Source organism: Genypterus blacodes, unplaced genomic scaffold (assembly GCF_046128005.1).
Source record: "Genypterus blacodes isolate CSIRO-AG114 ecotype Tasmania unplaced genomic scaffold, CSIRO-AGI_Gbla_v1 ptg000053l_1, whole genome shotgun sequence".
NCBI lineage: Eukaryota > Metazoa > Chordata > Actinopteri > Ophidiiformes > Ophidiidae > Genypterus > Genypterus blacodes.
The window spans coordinates 2,019,852-2,040,365 of NW_027466865.1; the positions used below are offsets into that span (position 1 = coordinate 2,019,852).

Sequence of the window (20,514 nt, forward strand, 5' to 3'; positions counted from 1 at the left end):
GACTTTTCTATAGAATTTAAAAAAGTGCTTGTATAAAGATGCACTAAATTCCAGTGAAAGAATATTGATTGACTTAATACTTGGCTTCAGTATTTCAATGCATTGGATCGTAGCCAGCACTTGTCTTAGTTATTCAATACTATCATCATTTAGTATGTGATAAAGAAGCTTTTTAAAGAGATCTTCTGCAAATATAGTTTGGCAATAAATGTCATTACTGAATGATCTCCTCTCCCCCATAACTGCATAGCGAGACGTGCGCCATCATTCATTCAACTTTGCAACATTTCACATTCAACTTTCTACTCCGTTTATAATTCATAATGCCCTCCGGAGATTCCAGTGGCAAGCACAGTCATGGCTTTCCTAATGAATATGTTTATTCTCTCACATCCCTCTTGTGGACAATCCCCTGCAAACACATCGCCGGCATGAAAGATGGCTGTGGAATAAAACTCAGATAAAACGGAATCTGCACAATCCATTTCTGAAATCATTCTGGGGAAAAATATTCTTGACTGTCCCACTTTTTAAATAATGCCCAGATAGCTTTCACATCCATTCCTTTGATGTTAACAGGCACACAAGGCTATGGGACCCTGGGCACAGATAACTTCTAAAAGCCACCTAGTTAAATCCAACTGCGCAACAATTAAATTGTACATTTAGGCTTTACAGTGAAAATGTTGAAATGAAAGCAGCAGAAGAGATATTAGGGACTCTGGACCTCAAACACCTGCTGACCTAGATGCCCATGTAAGCAGTGGTTAACACCTTGACAGTGCTGTGGTGCCTCTTTAAAGTAAACATTTAGGCGCTTACTGATTCAGCTGCTATTTCTGGGCTTTGTTGTCGGTATGAATGACTAGGCCAATCATCTGTCAGACAATACAGCTTAAGTTAAGAACAGTGCATTATGTATCAGGACCAGATGACAAAACACAAACTCTCCTGTATACAGAATGAACCTGGAATCTCAATAAAACTGAGATGCAGTGAATAATCCTGGGCGCTGTCAAGACAAGAAGCATTTCCATTTTTGGGTTCTTCACTGAAGTATTAGAATATTATTAAGGTTGTTTACTGTGAAGGTCACCTTGCTTTCTGGCTGCATGATTTCAACAGGTTCAGAGTTTTAACTGGTGGATAAATAAAGCCACTGATGTACGAAAATAAATCACATAGAGTGCAGGCCTTGTGCAGAAGATGCCACAAGAGGGGGCAGTGAGTGGGATGACAGGGACACCAGTGTGTGGTCACATCAGTACACACACCATCATCAGGGGACATTTAATTGATCAGAATTTATTTGAGATATGAAATAACACACAAATAACACATTCAAATCAATACTCAAATAACTAGTGATATTGTTGTTAACGTTTGATAAGATAAGATAAAGATAAGCCACTGAAATGCAATGAGCTATTAGATGTGTAACGCTGTGGCTTTGCCCGTGCAGTCAGAATGATACCTGGTCTCACTCACCAATTAGCATGAATTCTACGCCTGCCGGTTGGACGGCGCGCCGCGTTACGTTCCATAAGCAGGAGTTGCTGTCGCTCAGTGAGAGCAGAGGCGCTTGGAGGAGAGCAGAGAGGCGCCCGGGGAGGACAGAGCTCCGGTAAATGAACGGAGAGATCAGAGGAACAGAGGGACACACTCCGCTGCTGCTGATGATGCTGCTGCTGCTGAGGATGCTGCCGCTCTGTGCGTAAAAGGCGCGTTTCCATTTTTACGCACGGCGGAAAAGTTATACAGGCAGATCATATTATATCATCGAATCGAACGCTTTACACTTAATCCCCGAATTCCTTCATTTAGAGAAAGCGAGGTTTCAATTGGACATTTCTTCAATTACAGTTATGGACATTTTCAAGTGACTGTGCTGGAATTCCTGCCAGAGAAACTTCGCTTTGTTCTCTTTGCGTCTTGACTTTGACATTTGGAAACAGCAACATGGATCCTTTATTTAACACCTCGGACGTGCCAGGTTGGATCAGCGGCTACAACGACAGTAACAACAACAACGACACCGTTTACTGGAACCAGTTTGTGCAGCCGGTCTGGAGAATCGTCCTCTGGGCAATCGCATACAGCTGCATAGTGATCGTGTCCGTGGTGGGTAATGTGACAGTGATCTGGATTATTGTCGCGCACAAACGCATGAGGACCGTCACCAATTACTTTCTATTGAACCTGGCCTTCGCCGAAGCCTCCATGTCCGCCTTCAACACCGTCATCAACTTCGCCTACGCCGTGCACAACGAGTGGTACTTCGGTTTGGTCTACTGCCGCTTCCACAACTTCTTCCCCATCGCTGCGGTCTTTGCCAGCATCTACTCAATGATGGCCATAGCGCTGGACAGGTAACCAAGGATATTTACTGCATTTCTGAACGATGTAAAGACTGTAAAGTTATTTGAAGAACGACGAAAACGAGCAGAAATTATACCAAAATTACATCTATAAACATAATCTATTTGCTTTTTATGAAAAAATGTGCAAAATGAAACTCCCAAACCCATTTTCTGTACACTTCACATACACCCATTATTATATGTTATAACCACTTATTGTGTGTGTGTGTGTGTGTGTGTGTGTGTGTGTGTGTGTGTGTGTGTGTGTGTGTGTGTGTTTGTGTGTGTGTTTGTGTGTGTGTTGAACATTTCCCCTCCACTGAAATGACAAAATAAGACATATATATAGACACACAAGCTATGATCACCAGTTAGTACAAAGCATGGAAATATTAGTTTATAATCTTCACAACATACATGAGGTCTCCATGCTGCACCCTGCTGTGGCCAGATGCATACCACCTGTTCACTCTCTCCATGTCCAGGTCATTTTCCAGTTAAGGTGCATTAGCCCCATGCTGCCTCTCAGCCAGGGTAAGGGAGCAAGGCAATCTTTGCTCTATTTTAGGAAAGAACGTTCATGCACGGGCAAGGAAAAGCAACCTAATGTGAGCCAACATTATGGCTTTAATGGCAAGATCACACAGGTCATATCCGACCGACAATAACTGACCCTATAGTGTTTTAGCTACATTGATGTTGCTCTGGATACTGTTCATATGGAGGTTTCTTAGCAATAATGTAATGATACGTAATGTTAGGTTACCTTTTGCTCTACCACACACAGTACATCATCTGCCACCTGGCTTGGATGATGTGAGCTGCTTGAGATCTGTCAGATTTATGTTTTATGGAGGGGAGTACTGGGGGGAGGGGCCGCGCTAGTGAGCTCCATCGGGACACACACAAACACACACACACACACACACACACACACACACACACACACACACACACACACACACACACACACACACACACACACACACACACAACAACAACAACAACTATCAGGCAGACACTCTAAGGAGACCTTTTCAACTGCTGACTATTTAGACAGTTCCATAGCAGATATTAGTTTATTTATTATGTCTGAAACAATTACCTCTGTGACCTCATGGCTACAAACCAACTAATCCACAGAATGGCTTCTTGTGGCAATCAGGCTCTGCACTGCTGTGTGTGTGTGTGTGTGTGTGTGTGTGTGTGTGTGTGTGTGTGTGTGTGTGTGTGTGTGTGTGTGTGTGTGTGTGTTGTCGAGGCTGCTCCTGTGCTTTTGAATATTCTATGTGTTTTATTGAATTTGTGTCTGCCATGGTGTCGAATCAAGCATCTTTATCTGTGTTCACACATGTGTGTGTTAAACACATACATTCCAATACATCCTCTTAACAGCATGTGAAAGGCAAATAAATTCCCATAAACCTGTTTCCAGGCTGAAGCTCACTGTGATTGCAGCTTTGTCTTTGTAATCTGTCAGCACCTCTGTAACTCAGCAGATATTGGCATATGCTTCTTCAGTATATGTGGCTCTTGAAGATCAAACTGTGAACTTGACCTTTTTCTAAATTAAATTAAACCTCTCGAGAGGAAGTGAGCAGCAACAGGCATAAAGACATATCAACAGGCGAGGGATGACATACACACTATCTGCATCTTCGTGGAAATGTATTAATAATTTAGAGGTGTGTTAATGTGGTGATCTCCCCTGCCCCTCAGCCGTGCGACAGAAAACTTCATAGAACTACAATTGAAGGGATTAAAGAGAACAAAAAACATCTGTTGCTCAAATGACTTTGTTCTCAAGAGATTTTGATCAGGATATCATGTATTGTATAGAGTCTATTGTTAAGTCTAAATGCTTTCTGCTTTGTTTACGGTGGTAAGTATGCAATTCATGCATCGGCCCATGACAGACAGCCATCGTGTTTCTGCTGTTAATCAGTCAGTCTTTGATTTAAATCTTCCTCTGTGATTTAAAGATTCCCAATGAGTGACCATACCTGAAATTAGTTTGAGCATATCCAGTACGTCTACATCATTAAGGGAGGATGCAGGGTTTTGTTACAGCTGATACAACATTTATTAATCTTCATTATTGTTGAGATTACTGTTGTGGTGTTCTTGCTCTTCTCTTCACGGAAATCACGTGGGGCTGTATTATTTCATTCATACTGTTCTGTGCTGGCTCTGATCCAGAGCTGTCAATAGCTATTTTCTTCCAATGTACCATATGGCTTTGTGCCAATTTTAAAAATGAAAGAGGGGTATCAAACAAACTCAGCAGCAGTGGTTTAGCCTGCTCACTCAAATTGTTTGTAACTTGGACTTTTTTTGTTTCTGCTCTTAAGAGTGTATTTCTCATCCTCAGATCTGCTCAGACGCCTGTTGGGTTTACAATTGTACATTTCAAATATTTTGTATATCTGCAACCAGTCTGATTTGGGAAAGAGTGGGAGTGGGAAAAGAAGAGCAGATGTAGAGCCAAGCTGAGTTGAAATAGAAATGTATGAAGTCTATGGCAACAATTTGTACTTCATTTATACAGGGCATGTTCTGTGACCTCATCCATGTTTAAGTTGCATAATTAATAACTGATTTTGAGAGGCTAGATTGTGGTTGAATCAGCTGTGTCCAAATGTTGTTTCCAAATTGTGTCCAAATTATGTGGTTTTAAGTGGGTTTAGACCAAAACACTGTGATTTTTAATTAAGCTTCTTAAATGCCATTTTAACTTCCGCAAGGAAACTTAACCTGTGCCAGTTTCACCACATGCATTACTGTCATCATCTTGAGCGCATTTCTAATTGTGCTGTCTTTATTCTCATTGACTTTAATATATTTATATATATATATATATATATATATATATATATATATATATATAGTGTGTGTGTGTGTGTGTGTGTGTGTGTTTGCATTAATGACTAACACATGATGATTGGGTCTCACATAAAAGTTGTTGTATGCTTCTGGGACTTGAGTTTGAGTTTTCCTATGTATAATTGTTGTGTCTTTGCACTTGGATCTTCTGTTGATGAAGCTGAAGTTCCCACGGGCTTCATTTAGACACCTTTGCATAGAATCCAGACCTAAACATTCCTACTGTGATCCAAAGACAAGCTCTAAATTTGTGAATTTGTCTGTCTGCAGTATGTATTAGCACTGTAACAGATGGTGGCCTGTTTATGGTATTCCCCATGTTGTTTGACTAAAGCACACTGGGATGGACTCCAGCTCTCTGTGACCATGCATAGGAATGTGGGGGTGCAGAGAGAATATGTCATTGGATAGAATCACCGCTTCGGGTGTGACTGAAATGGACTTTCTTCCAGTCTCAGTCTGTCTTGTGAAAGCTAATCACTGATCATCTCTTTTCCTCCTGTTTGCTCTCTAGCCTCCGTCTCCTCTGAGGTGACCATTTGAAATTACACAGGAACAGGAAGGTATTAATAAACATTTTCAAGCACCAATTTGTGTAAAACAGCTCATGGCCCAGACGTGGGTGTGCCATGCAAGACACCAAGCTGCACACCAGGAGCAGTTAGGGGGTTCAGTGCTTACTCTTACTCAGAAACACTTCAACATTCTCCCTAGGAGGAATTGAACCAGGAACCTTCCAATCCCTGGACAACCACTCTGCCCTCCTGAGTCCCTCTGCCCTTCAGCTCTTGGATAACCTGGCTGTATGAGTTCATTGGGTGGAATTCACCCAGATGATTCAGGCAAATTTCCCCTTTGGAGGCATTTCTGTGATGCTTGCATATATCGGAATGATTGATGGCACCACCTACTTCTTTTTGATGGTGCTTTGGTAGAGCTATAATATGAACAGTGCAGTGTTTCTTACTGTTTTGCTAAATGCTGTATAACAGTGCTTCTGTCCATGTCATTGTGTGCTAAAGCACTGAATATTTTCAATCCCTCCCTGCTCTATCCGACACATGATTTGGTATTTCATATCTGTGCAACCAATCAAGATCTAGGAGACTGACTCTTGATCAAGGGAACACTTCAGATTCATCTCATCAGCTGAGTAGAGTAGCAGAGAGGCATGGAACAAAAATCAGTGCTATGATACTCAAGATCCAAGGCTGAGAGCCAACAGGTTTTCAGTCCAGTTTAACGTTTTGCCAGCAGAAATTATTGATGAGTTCATCTTCTCTGATTGAGGATATGCTGTATGCTGTTTGCCAAACTAAATGCTTTTCACTCCACCATGGCCTGTGGTTTACAATCCAACCAATTGCAAAAAGCAACACAATTGCTAATAGGCCTTGTGCTCTGTTTGTCCTTTGCGACATGTAAAGAAATCCAATTTTCCTCTTGGTCTTAAAGCATCAAAACATTTTGTAATAAATTACAATTTGTTGCTGCTATCATATACTGACTGTACTGTAGAGATGCTGGATGACATATAATATTCAAGAGTGAATGGTTCCAATAAGCTATAAGATCGGAGTGTGTGAAAACACTCTTGCTTCTCTTGCGTGACATGTCACAGACTAATGAGCTAATATAGGAGCAGACTGATAAGCCCAGAACAGTCAGAATTGCCTCCTCCTGTATACACCGTCCAAGGATGACCCATTCTAGGCTGCAGATGACTTTACTGCAGCACTCGGCATAATAATGACAGTCACATCCTCTTCAAGTCTCTTACCTACATCCTCCAAATCCCCCCTATTTCTTCTTCTCCTCCTTCCTCCCGTTCCTATCCCTGGAGGGTTCATTGTGAGTAATGATTTTCTCTTCTCCCACTCTTCTTCCTTCTGCTTCTCTGTGATACCTCTGTGATGGTTTGTGCATTTCCAAACCCCAAGCTCATTGTGTTTAAGAAAATGACTGACACAGAAATGACAAAGAATAAAACCTGCTATTGTAGATTGGCACACTGATTTAGTCATGGTACCAATCATACCGCAAAAACTATGCAAGTTGTTGAACTGTTCTTCCCACATTAATGTTTAATTTTAAATTATTGACTCAGGTTTGGTGCATTTGTTCTAAATAACAACACTACAACTTCACTCTGTGTTTCACCTTCTTCTTAGACTATATGTACACATAATCACTTCATCTTCACAAAAGCTAAATCTCCAATGTGAGTGTAAAAATCATACATACATACATGAAGTCAATGTCACCCTTTAAGATTGGTTTGAAGGGGCATCACAGTCATCTCACAGCGGAAAAACAAGATTCAAATCAACACTTGTCAACTTGTTGCTAAAAAACCAATGCAGGATGGAGGCTGTGAGTGTCTTGCTTAAGGGCAATTAGATGACTACAAATAGATCACTGTGATCTTTCAAAGGTTTTCAGACACACACACACACACAAATACAGAAGAAAGACGTGATGATTGGGTGAGCATATCTTTGTTTTGCACAACACACCCTCTGGATACTGATGACATCGAATGAAGGAATCATATGCTTGCGGATAATAATGGAAATCACATCAGCTATATTTTTTCAAATTGCCCTCAATGACACACACACACACACACACACACACACACACACACACACACACACACACACACACAGTCCCCAGGCTCTGCCACCGTCACCCGTGTTGTAATAGTCCAACTGCTGCCAGGGATTTTACGTAGCCTTAATCAAAACAACAGCAGCCCCCTGAGAAACTAATAAACCTAGAAGAAACAAAATTATGATCAAATTACTAGAGCATATTTTCAAATGCAATTTGCAAAAGAATCACTGGCGGCTTGAGTTAGGGAATTGCATCTGTCAGCTCCCCTTCTTTATCACTTCCGTCTATTCACGAAAACTCCCTCTGCAGAGGCTTCATGGTGTTTATATCCAACTGTAGCATCGCCATGCCATCTAAGCACTATTTGTGGATAATTGGAGGTGTGTGTCAACCATGCAATCTAGCAGTGGCTACTGCTTGCCACCTCGTGAGGCGGTATCCTAGTTAAAGGATCAACATATTGCCTGCAGACAGATATTTGAAGTCAAGACAAGACTCAGACAAACCCATAGAAAAGGCAATCCTCTTAGCTTTAGTAGAGGTGGCTGGGACATTAGAATACAGAGTGCAGCTTTTATGGTGAATAGCTGGAGTTCATATTAGGTTAAGCTGGGGGAGTTGGAGAGCAGATTTTGCAGGCATGAGAGTTAATCGATAATGATTGATGTGCCCAAAGTGAAAAGAGGAAAATAGCTTGAACATGCATATGTTCAGCCTATATGGGTCCTTGCAAATCATTTTATTTCAAGTGTTGTTAACAGGTAATTCAAGTAAATTAAACTAAATTGGCTTTGTTTGCTCGATATTTGGCTTTCAAAAGTTCCAATTCCAAACTTTTGTCAGTCTTTTATACAAGTCAAATTAATAAATGTATACGTTTTAAGTTGATTTGTAGAATGCACCCACGCAATGCTGCAAGAAAACTGTGACATAAAAGTGAAGAATGCCAGAATAGACCCAATTTGTTGATAGGAGTGGCAAACAGATCTGTGGTTCCTCAGAGTGGGTGGGCCAGATGTAAGTGCAGGGATAGTAAAGGGTCCCACACTGCCATTTCGGTATGATCCATCCAGTCACTTGGTTCTCCAATTGCTGTGGGGCAAGTGGACCACTCCTGTCTGCAGCTGTGCATTTGATTCTGCTATTAAAAGCTGAAGTATGACGCACTTACAAATTAAATTGCACCAAAGCCAAAGTAAGCCTGAGGTTGTGATCTCCCATTTTGAACTGTTTCATTTCCAAGCCTCCTATTATCTCTGATGTAATTAAAAGAGATTCATTTGGTTTATTAGTCTGATTAAGCCTTTAATGAGACCACTTTGGCAGGACTGAATATCATTAAAGGTTTGCTTAAAAGGGATCTAGTAATGAAGAAAACCTGATGTTCAGTCTTTGTAGAAATTAAGAAATATTTCCAGAATGTATGTTGAGCTTTTAAGTAATAAAATGATGAACTTGGGTTCATTACATTGAAAACCGTTTCCCTCTGTTGTCATAACAGGTTACCATAATTTGTCAAGCATATTTGTCATACTTTTCTGTTAGATATTTTGTAAATGTGTCCTGAATTGATGAATTGCTCTCAGGTGAAGCTTGACTTTCACTTTCATCTAACATTTCCCTTTATTAGTGAAAGTCAAGCTTCACCTGAGAGCAATTCATCAATTCAGGACACATTTACAAAATATCTAACAGAGAAGTATAAAAAAATATGCCTGACAGATTATGACAACCCATTTTTCATGTAAAGATTTATGCAACAAAGTAATGCCTTAAAGTTTTGGGGGTGAGACTATTGAACAGAACCATAACCAGTCTAATACATTTTGATCAACATAAAATAGCAATTGATAATATAATGTACATTATGATTTGCATGAATGTGAAAAAGCATTTGCAATTTGTTGCAAAAAAGAATGAGACATTGCTTTTATAATGTCCACAAGGATAAAATGGATGATTTCAATCTTATCTGAGAAAAACTGTAATTATGGACAGGATCACTTTGAGTCATGCACTACATTGTCCCTCTGATTAGGGGCATGAATATAACAATGCACAATGATTTTTTTAATGTTGAGGGGACAAATTGATAAGGCTCACAAAGGCATGCTAGATAGGTTGATTGCTGTCCAGAGGAGCATAATTTCACAAGTCTACCATCATTAAAATACATTTAGGCTACCCAGTTTATTCTCATTATACTCACTTATTCATGTTAACACTGAAAAGTGGTTCATATTAATCTCAAGCATCTCTTTTCCTTCTTTAATCCCTGTAGGTACATGGCTATCATCCACCCACTGCAGCAGCGCATGTCATCCACAGAGACCAGGGTGGTGGTGGCAGTGATCTGGGTGCTCGCTCTGCTCCTGGCCTTTCCTCAGTACTATTACTCTAACACGGACCAGCTCCCAGGCCGGGTGGTGTGTTACATCGACTGGCCTGAATACACGGTGTGCGACTTCAAAAAGATGTGAGTCACTCTCTGTTGAAGGGCTTTTCAGTTAGTCAACAAGTGCTTCTAATTACTTTTGAACTGACAGCAAATGTGGGAGGATGCTGTTGAAGCAATGGTGAAAAAAGGAGGGAAGTGTGTTATGCTTTACAGTTCATAAATGTTATACACATCACAGGGGATAAGTGTTTTTTCTCTCTTGACAGGCAAAAGCATAGAAGAGAAAGAGAAGAGAGATGGTTCAGTTTAATTGAGCCTTTAAACCAGGATTTAACAAATGCTTTTTATGTCCAAGGAGAGTGCCATGGAGCCATTCCGGATTTTGATCAATTTCCTGTTTGTGATTCTTCTAGCACAGCCAAATAAACATTTCCGCTCGGTAAACACACTGGAAATGCTGGATAGTTAACACCTGAGAAAAAAGATTCCCACTTTGCTCATCTCCTCACACTCATGTCAGAAATGTGTCAGTCAAACCTTTTGGTCCCACTTCTGACTAAAAACACAGCATCACTGTGATAAACGCTATCATACAAATTATCGCGGGAGAGCCTGAAGAGAACAGACACCTATATCCCACCTGGGCCCATTTCGGATGTGTTATCAAACCCAAGAGACAGAAAAGATGCTGAATGTAAAGAGGAATGGCCCTTGTTTACCTCTGCTATTGATTTCAGCCTCTCTAAAAGCCTGCCATCCAACTTCCCAATTTTGGCCTGATTCTTTAAATGAAAGAGACCATTCAATCACCCCTAAGTAAGCGAATTCACAAGTGATTTTATATTGTTAGTGCTAAACAGAACGTCTTAAAAGGATTTTCTCCTAAGATGTGGTTTTGTGATTCTGTAATACAGGATAATATGTAGTCTATCTCTGAAGCCAATGCTCAATATCAATAACTTAGGGGACATTTCTTATCATTTCAAAATCAGTGAGGTCCATAGTGGTTTGGCAAGCATCTTGTCCTGACACTTGAATACATTTGTCTTGAATTATCACAATGCACTTGGTTAAAAAAAAGGTCAAACAAGCACTAGGGTTGATTTGTAGGCACTACCTGTTCCCTCCCTGGTACCTCTGCCAGTGCTGAAACATCATCTTTCCTCTTGATCTCCTCTTTCCTTAACCTGCCAAAACCAAAGCGTATTCGAATCACATCAGCCACTAAACATTTATTTGAATCAAACACAGTATTTATGCACTGCTTTAGTTGTGGCAGTGGCAAAGTTCAGTTTCACACCACTCTCTCCCTGATCGACTGTGTTATCAAAGAAAAGCAGTGTGCTGCAGACACTGACTGACCACACACTGACAACTTGCCGAGCCGGACCAACACCCTAAGCCGCTTGAGAAAAACAACGAATGCTGCAAGAGGACAAGTGATTTCTCCACAATTTGTGCCACACCAGTAAACTGCAATTTCTACTTAGTCCTTTTTTTTGTAATATACAGGCTGTCAGACCTGCGCTCCACACACTGTCTAAACACAGTGACGCACATTTGCTGAAATTCAGAGCCAGCATTGCTGCTCTGATGGCAGCCCCCTGGCTCATCAACATCAGCGTTTAGCCTTATGAGCTGCCAGATTGCGCTTGCTATGCTGCTGGAATGCCTCTTTCTCATTTCTCTCTGGAAATATGGTTTGTTATGAAAAGCATGATGGCAATTTAATTGATCATGACAGGATTGCTGTTGTATCTTTTACTTTTTTAATGAAACTATAATCAGTGACACATAGGAGTTGAGTGAGAGTGTAGTAGTGTTTGAGCCCAGCTGCTGCTGCTGTAAATGACAGATTTGATTAACACTGACCCCAGGTCACGTCCCACATGCTTTCCTTTGTGCGCATTACCCCGTGACTATCCCACACCCTGTCTGGTGCCCTGTCAGTCATTGGAAATTAGTAAGCCATGCATTATTGTGTTGAAGCTCATTGGCGCCAAGACTTTTGACAGAAGTTTTGATCGCGAATGGGGACATGAGCTCAGCTAATGGACCTCATTCTTCAACCTCAACTTAATGTGAGACTCAGAATTAGGACCAAATAGCTGGACTCTGAAAATAGAACAAAGATTTATTTGACAAGCACAATTAAGTACAAGGCAAGTGTGGGTTGAAGTAGGGAGCAGGCTCATTACAGAGGCCAACAAAAGAGAGTCGATGGAAGATCTACAACAGGCTGTCAATCAAACAGTTGTGACAAAGGGGAGGCCAGGTCCGATTCAAAGGGGTAGAAATGGTTCAGAAGCAGCTGACAGGCAGAGTGATCAAAGTGTTGGAGCGCTTGAATATATAGCACTTCAGAAACAACCAGGCAGAAGTAATGAATAAAACAAGAATGAAACTAATTTATTATCTTGAGTGTTATTCATTTTAGTATTAATAATGTGGCTCTAACGTATTCAGCAAGTCTGAAAGGATAATCTCAGCATTGCTTTCTTAGTAATCACTGCTGACCTTGATAATGGACTAGTCATTCGCGCTATGAGATTGGCTAATTGTGTTTCACATACAACTAGCTTAGCTACTGTGTATCACTGCCCCAAACTACAAACTAACGCTGCCTTCTTGTTCTTACCTGAAAAGTAGATGTGTCATTTTAGGGGCTATTTAGATAGTGAACAAATAAGAAGAAGAAAGTTTATTGGGTCAAATCACAGGCGAACACGCCAATCTGAAATGTGTCTTGCGTGCCCCTCACACACACACATGCATTACAGAGGGGTCAGCGCAGGGCAGCCAGTACCTGAGACACAAACTTGGGTGTCAATCAGTTTCTGGAGGTTTAAAGTGCTGGGTTCAAATTGGACCCAAGGATAAAAGATGTTGGTAAATTTGAGGATAACAGGAGGTTAAGTAATATTTATCTAAAAGCATTATGTGTAAAATTCTTTGTTTCTTTTGCAAGTTGCTGTAAGTGTGATAATTATATATTATCATATATTCACAACGCTGATTCTCGTGGAATAAACCGGAAACAGCGACTAGGACACTGAAGGTCTACCTAAATAGTCTGGTGTCATGTCAGCGCTTACATATCCTTTGGGCCCGGTAAAAGGAAATGTGGAACACGTGTGGGAGTCGGCTGGTGTAGCTGCCGGTGGACTCCTGAAGAAAAACATCTTCTGAGATGACAGGTACATGGAGGTCATGATGAAGAATGATACAATACTGAATAAACAGGAAGGACACACCTTGTCCTCTGTGTTCTCACTCTGCTAAATTGCGTTTTGTACCACAACAGCATGTGATTAGTGAGTGTAAGACAGCACAGAACAAGGCAGCCTAATCCCTATATTAGTCCTTTTTTCTCTGCTGGTGGAAAAGTCAAAAGAATAGCTGCAGAGCTTTTAGAATACCGTCTCCCAACACATCCTCAAACACACACACACACACACACACACACACACACACACACACACACACACACACACACACACACACGCACACAATATCTGATGGCAAATAAGTGTTTAAATGTATTATTCACATTTGTATATACACATTCACTCACACACCAACAGCTACAATGAGGATAAACACAGCTAGAGAACAGAACCAGCAACAGCAGCAGGACATTAAAACAATATGTTACCCTGTATGATTTCTTGATGTGCTGTTCCTCTCAGTTTAGTGGCTTCAGCTGACTGAGATTTTATTGATTTTTCTTTTTCTGTGTGACAGCAGGGTGACATAGTGCAGCTTCCATTCTGCCTAAAAAGTCATCCATCCGAGGGAGGGAGGATCTGTTTGGCGCCTTTAGGGAGCTGGGGTCGGAAAATAAGCTATATGTTGAGAACTACTGAAGTATAACGTGACTGGTGCAGTGTCTTTTTCAGGTCATGGGAACAGATAAAGTAAACATTTAAAGGTTATTTTTAAGAGAAGATCATTCTTTATTTATTCATTCATTCTTATAGCTGTGAGGTTATACAGAGTAACTGCAATCCTGAATCTGTGATGGGATGGGCAACATGCAATCAGCTTTTTAATGGGAACAGCTGCTGGAAACAGAGTTGATCAGAGTGGACAAGATTCATTTATGCAATAAGTGTATGACTATAATGCTACATCTCCGTGTTTACTTTAGTTTAGGGTAATTTCATTTTAAACATGAATTATTCCTGTGGGTCCTTGAGTACATAGAAATGCCTCCATTTCAACAGCTTCTGTTTTCTCTGAATTGATTTTCCTCATCTTTATGGTAGACTAAGGGTCCAGTGTGTCTCACCCTAAGTACTGCTTCATTACACCAGGGTGTAAAAGTACTTTTTTCTTCACAAGAGACTTTGAGCCACCGATGAACCTGTACTTACTTCCCTGTACATTAATAAACAGTTCAAATCACACACATCCAAGTAATTCTGTTAAAAAGAGAAATCATCCATTTGGAAATCTAACAAATGTTACGATATTGATGTACAACTGTGCATCCTAATATCAAATCACTTAAAGTCTTCTCTACCTGTGAGTCTGCTCTCGCTTGATGTCACCGAATGATTCATCAGATACGACATCATTCGCTTCCACCAAGGCAGTAATGTCATCACCCATTTTTGTCAGTAGGATACCTCAAAATGTACTGAATCTGACTGGTGGGACTAGAATCAAGAAAGAGTTGATTAGATTTTGAAACAGATCTTGATTATGACCTGGATATACTTTAATTTTGCGAGACATCTCTTGACAATTTTGACCAATTTCCCACCAACGTTCATAAAAGAAATCTGTATCCTATAATGGACTATCAAGAGTTTTAAGCCCTGAACCAGATATTGATCGAGAATGTGCCAGGCTGGGCAAGAGAATGAGTTTCCCAGCATGCTCTGGGGCACACTCCTTATTGAAAATAGTTGAGTCAGAAGGAAATAAAAAACAAGAACAGAAAACAACAGGATACAGATACCGTGCAAAAGTGATAATACTCAATAACTCAAACAAGTCAACATTTGTGTCAAGTCATTCAAGCGAGAAGTAAAAAACAATATATATTTTGTTTTTATTTTATTAAATTTATATGAAACTGTTCAAAACTATGTGCACACTCTGAGCGTTATAATGTTGATTTGTTTGGGTTTGTAGGAGGACCGAGCAAAGAGTCCTCCAGCGTGTTCGTTGGATTGGTGAGTTGAATGAGGAAAAGACGGAATGAAACTTTCAGAGAGTTTTATTGTGATAAATCGGAAGCAGCGCTGGTCATCTCTCAGCATGCGATGAAGAAAGGCCACAAATTATTTCCGGACATTTGCCTAAATGCTGTGAACTCGGGGTGTTCCTAAGCTCAAGATGCGGATTGGTGGGCCAGTGGTTGCCATAGCGACATTACTACAACCCCTAGTTGTATAAGCTATATGCTGGCGGGGTTGCACAGGCATGTCATGTCCTGACTGTTTGTAGATTGTCATCCTCTGGTCATTTTCAGGTTATCTACAGCTGCAGAACCTCCTGGACTTTTATTGCCCGGTGCGGGCCCCTGCACATCTGCGTAATCACAAAATCTTAGCCCTCTAGCTTTTAGAATGGGCAACCTAAGTTTACTGCAGGTAATAGATTTCCCTACAGGGAGAGTTTTGTTGGTATCACCAGACTTGTCGGGACCAGACTATGTTCACCCCAGCTTCTTCATTCCATTCTAAAGTTATTCTACAATAATTGTTCTATCTCAACACTACCATTAGATGTCAGTTGAGATGTAACAAATGCTATACTAAGCATTATCATTGTAATGCAGGGCACTAATTGGACCTTAATGTTGAAGAAAGTTATCATTGAACTTTGGCAGTATTTATCCTATTGTCTGTCATTTTCAATTTGTACTCATGCAGAAGTTTTAAGAAGCTGTCTAATATGAAGTTGTATTAAGTTTATTATTTATTACCTCTATGTGTTTGTGTTTAGGTGGGTCAGTGTGTGATATAAGCCACTGAAGAGCTCCTACTTTGCTGTGTAGTCAGTAGGATTAACATAAATGTGCTTAATTGCCAAGGAAATGTCCTGTGAACCTCGCTTGTAGTGGTCTCAGTTGCAAAAATGCATTGTCCCACTGTGGAAGCAGGTGTCTGGGGATCTTCTGAACATGGGATTGAACATACTAGAGTGATGTTTTACACTCTTCAAATTGATATAACAAGATAAAAAAATATTTCCCACATTTAACAAATCCATATGCACACAAAAATGCACAGAAATATTAACACACTCAATATAAATTAGTTCAAACAAGCATATGCTAGTAAGAGTGAATGGGACTAAGCACAGTGTCTGTGATAGATGATGAAATCGTTGGCTAAATACTGAAACTGTCATGTTGAGTAATTTCATAAATGTTTTTAATTCATTTGGTAGTAAAGTAGAGATCCAACTGCTCTAACTTACATCTTAAATCATTCAACAAAGCAATTTCTTAACCCTCTGGCTAACACTTTATGATGATTGATTCAGCCATGGATGTGTATGAATAACTTTAGACTTTATCACTTTACCACATCCCTGCCTCCCAATTTGGGGTCTGGCATCCTGGCATATTGAGTCAGAGGCCCCTCAATTAACTGGGAAGCACCCACCACCAGTAGTGAATCACCCCATCGCTGTGGTCACCTAAGGCACAATGTGGTGGAGACCAGGATACTGGGATGTTGTGTGTCTAAACCAGAGCTCTGCCAGTCCTATGAGGGCCTTTAGCCAGCAGGTTTTCTATCCGCCCATTGAGTAAATTGCTTGTACCTAGTATTCCAAGTTATGAAATGAGCTCCAAGGTACTTGGGCTGCCAGGTGCAAGCAATTACTACACTGAGTGTTTGGATTCTTCACAATTTTTTGTGGAAAAACATCCATCCATATTCTTACCTGCTGCTGATGTGGTGCAGGGTATAGCCTGATACATTCATTCAGGCCCATGTGTACACAAATTTAAATTAAAACATTTCCAATTTATGTAACCTGTATGTTTTTGGACCAGGGACATACCAAGCACTTAAAGCATATTGAATATAATGTAGGCAGGGATCACATACTGTACAACCTCTATGTCTGAAATCACAAAAATCACAAACTGAGCTGTTTCTTTTAAAAGTCTGTCAAGTTGTGTTATGTTCAACGTCTATGTTTATGCTTTTCCAACATCCAATGAGGATCCATTTTATCTCTTTGAAATGTCTGTTAAGTCGTCACATGCATCTTTTCAGTTCCAATGGCCACAAACATGGTTGCATAGTTGTTTGAGGCATAAAAAATTGACAATTCTGATAAAAGATGGCTGAGATTACTCAAAAAGCTATTTATTTATTTATTTGTTTGGATTGTTAATGGAAGATACTTAGAAGTGTAATGCTTTCATGCTGGTTATACTGTATTTTCTGGTGCATGACTTTGATATATCAATTTGTTGAGGGGGGTGACAGGTTTTTGGTTGTGTTGTTGTAGGTATTATGTGTGTGTGGCGATCCTGATCTACTTCCTTCCTCTGCTGGTGATGGGCTGTGCTTATCTGGTGGTTGGACTGACCCTCTGGGCCAGTGAGATCCCTGGAGACTCTTCTGATCGCTACAAGGAGCAGCTGACTGCAAAACGCAAGGTAAGCTGGACTTAAAAGAACATAAAATTAAGAGAGAACATAAAATAGACACCTTTGGAACGCATGCACGATCAAAGTGCCTTTCTGGGAAGACAAATTTGGGAGTCATACAATTTTTTACTGGCATAATTCAGTCAGCTGCTGTCTGCACAGATGCTTTATTTAATGTGGAATGATTTAATTACCTTACACACCATGTAACAGTGCTGCTGGCAGTGTTGCTGATTGCGCACACACACTCTGTAGGTGAAGTGTATGAGCTCCCAAACTCACTATACCTCTTTCTACACATCCCTCCTCTCCGCTCTGGTTAATATAATTTCTCTACAATTCAACCCAATAGTAAGATCCGTATCCCAGTGAGCATGTAAGAGTAACAGAGGGACACTAGAGTGCATATGCCAAGGCTGAATAAGACTTGATAAATGTGGTCTTGTTGTGAGAAGATTGTGGCCTAAAAAAGAAAGCGGGATACATATGAATTTTTCGTCACGGCATGTCAAAAACAAAGGCCCTGTCTAATTCACATATTTGGACGATTCTGTTATTATTCAAAAACTATGAATGTGCATCTCATCCTAGCATATTTTTTAGACCCACCAGGCAAAGTTGCATCTATTGGTAATCTATAATGGGATAAATGTGCCTTATTTCTTCTGCTAAAATGGTTGCATTAATTTGAAGAAAATGACAAATGCAGCATATTAAACTTGAATGGATTCTTACCAGGGGGACAAAGTTCAAAATCACTTTCAAAATCACTAAAAACATTCTTCCTTGGTGGAGGTATGCATGCATGAGTGATTTTGTGTTTTGAGTTGTGTCATGCCATTACACTGTGAAGTAATGTGTTGGCGCGGTGCTGCTGTGTCTGACAGGTGGTGAAGATGATGATTGTGGTGGTGTGTACATTTGCCATCTGCTGGCTGCCGTTCCACGTCTATTTCCTGCTGCACCAGTTCTTTCCTGACATGTTCGAGGAAACGTTCATCCAGCAGGTCTACCTGACCATCATGTGGCTGGCAATGAGCTCCACCATGTACAACCCCATTATCTACTGCTGCCTCAATGACAGGTCACACACACACACACACACACACACACACACACACACACACACACACACACACACACACACACAGACTCACACTGCCAGCTATATTACACTGCATGTGTTTACGGTAGTTATGGATAATGTTGTCATGAATTAAATTAAATCCAATCAAAAATAATTTCAACTCAATTAAACAATATTAGAAAAGGAGAACTGCCCTCATTCTATGTAATCAGATGTATTGATCTTGGCAAGTTTATATACAGGGACAATTTCATTTTGGCCAAGACAATTAGCCTAAGTAGCCTATCTCCTTAAAGTATTGCAAATGAGGACACACAGTCACACACCCTTGTACACATTATCACACAACATCGTCATCAGAATATTTGTAAGTCATTCACAGTGGAGGATCTGCTTTTCCTCACCTTGAGGTCACTTGCCTGGACCGATACACTCACACACCTCAGAGACTTCAGATCGAACAAACATCAAAGTTTAATAATGTCTCTGCAACACACTTAATTTTGAACTGAATGCTGTAGTGTAGAATGCCAGCATTCGATAAAATTGTCCATTCATTTTTCCTAACTTAAATCAATGATCTCTGCCTGTCTGCTGTATTAGATATCAGGATTATGTGCCGGAGTGGTTTTCTAGAATTAATTATGTGTTTCAAAGGAAAATATGTTATCTGGACTGCTGTGAGATGAGGTTTAGGCATCATTCTGTCTAATATTCCAGCTGGCCTTTGTTTCTATTAGCCCAGCAGATTGACATTGTAATGTGTGACCGATGACCCCACTTCTTATTATTGTGTCTGTCTTCGTCTCGCAGATTAATGTTTATCTATTAAAAAAAATTTTTTAAAGCCCTACTGTTTGACAGCTACAGTATTTAAACGCCTACACCACGATGGCCATATGCTTCCACTCAAAATATGCAACTAAATGAAATTAATCTGTACTGTTGCTCTTGCACAGGTTTCGTGCTGGTTTCAAGCAAGCCTTCCGCTGCTGCCCCTGTGTTCCTCATGGCTCTTATGAGGGTCTTGAACTTAAGTCTACTCGCTACCTTCAGACCCAGATCAGTGTTTACAAGACCAGCCGGATGGAGACCTCCGTGTCCACCGTTCTTCATGTTGGAGATGAAGTGGAGCGTCACAAACCTAAGTTTATAGCAGGTCCAGGGGCCAACATGATTTCACTTGGGGCCAGACCACATCGCTCCTCCCCGGACCTCACCTCCAACGGGTCATCGTCTCGGAGTGTTTCCAAAACTGTGTCAGAGACGTCTAGCTTCTACTCCAGCAACAACCTGCAGGAATAGACCCCCACACCCAGGTGACATTGTATCTGAGAGCAGGCACAGATGGTGTGTTTACGACACACATACCTGCTTGTGTTATCAAAAGTGCAGTATGCATGTGCAGGTTTGTGACAGTGACTAGGTTGTGTATTTGATGAGCAACTGACAAGTGTAACTGGGTTCCTGTTCATTGAGCACTGGCATGCCAGTGCTCAATGAACAGTACACACTGCTACACTACTGTTTTCCTGCATAGTTAAAG

General features: G+C 40.6%; 1 protein-coding gene across 1 annotated transcript; it reads left to right on the plus strand.

The window, feature by feature from the left end:
- The first annotated feature begins 1,959 nt into the window (after positions 1-1,959).
- Positions 1,960-20,273, plus strand: tacr1a (tachykinin receptor 1a). Its single transcript, XM_076150985.1, has 5 exons — positions 1,960-2,369; positions 10,141-10,335; positions 17,740-17,890; positions 18,769-18,965; positions 19,928-20,273. The coding sequence occupies exons 1-5, from the start codon at positions 1,960-1,962 to the stop codon at positions 20,271-20,273; spliced, it is 1,299 nt and encodes a 432-aa protein (XP_076007100.1).
- The last annotated feature ends 241 nt before the right edge of the window (positions 20,274-20,514 follow it).

What these genes read in the sequence shown, in the direction of transcription:
- tacr1a (XM_076150985.1), top strand. Translation starts at nt 1,960, where the DNA reads ATGGATCCTTTATTTAACACCTCGGACGTGCCAGGTTGGATCAGCGGC. An exon ending in GTGTGCGACTTCAAAAAGAT is followed by an intron (nt 10,336 to 17,739) that starts GTGAGTCACTCT and finishes GTGTTGTTGTAG; the next exon opens with GTATTATGTGTGTGTGGCGA. An exon ending in TACTGCTGCCTCAATGACAG is followed by an intron (nt 18,966 to 19,927) that starts GTCACACACACA and finishes GCTCTTGCACAG; the next exon opens with GTTTCGTGCTGGTTTCAAGC.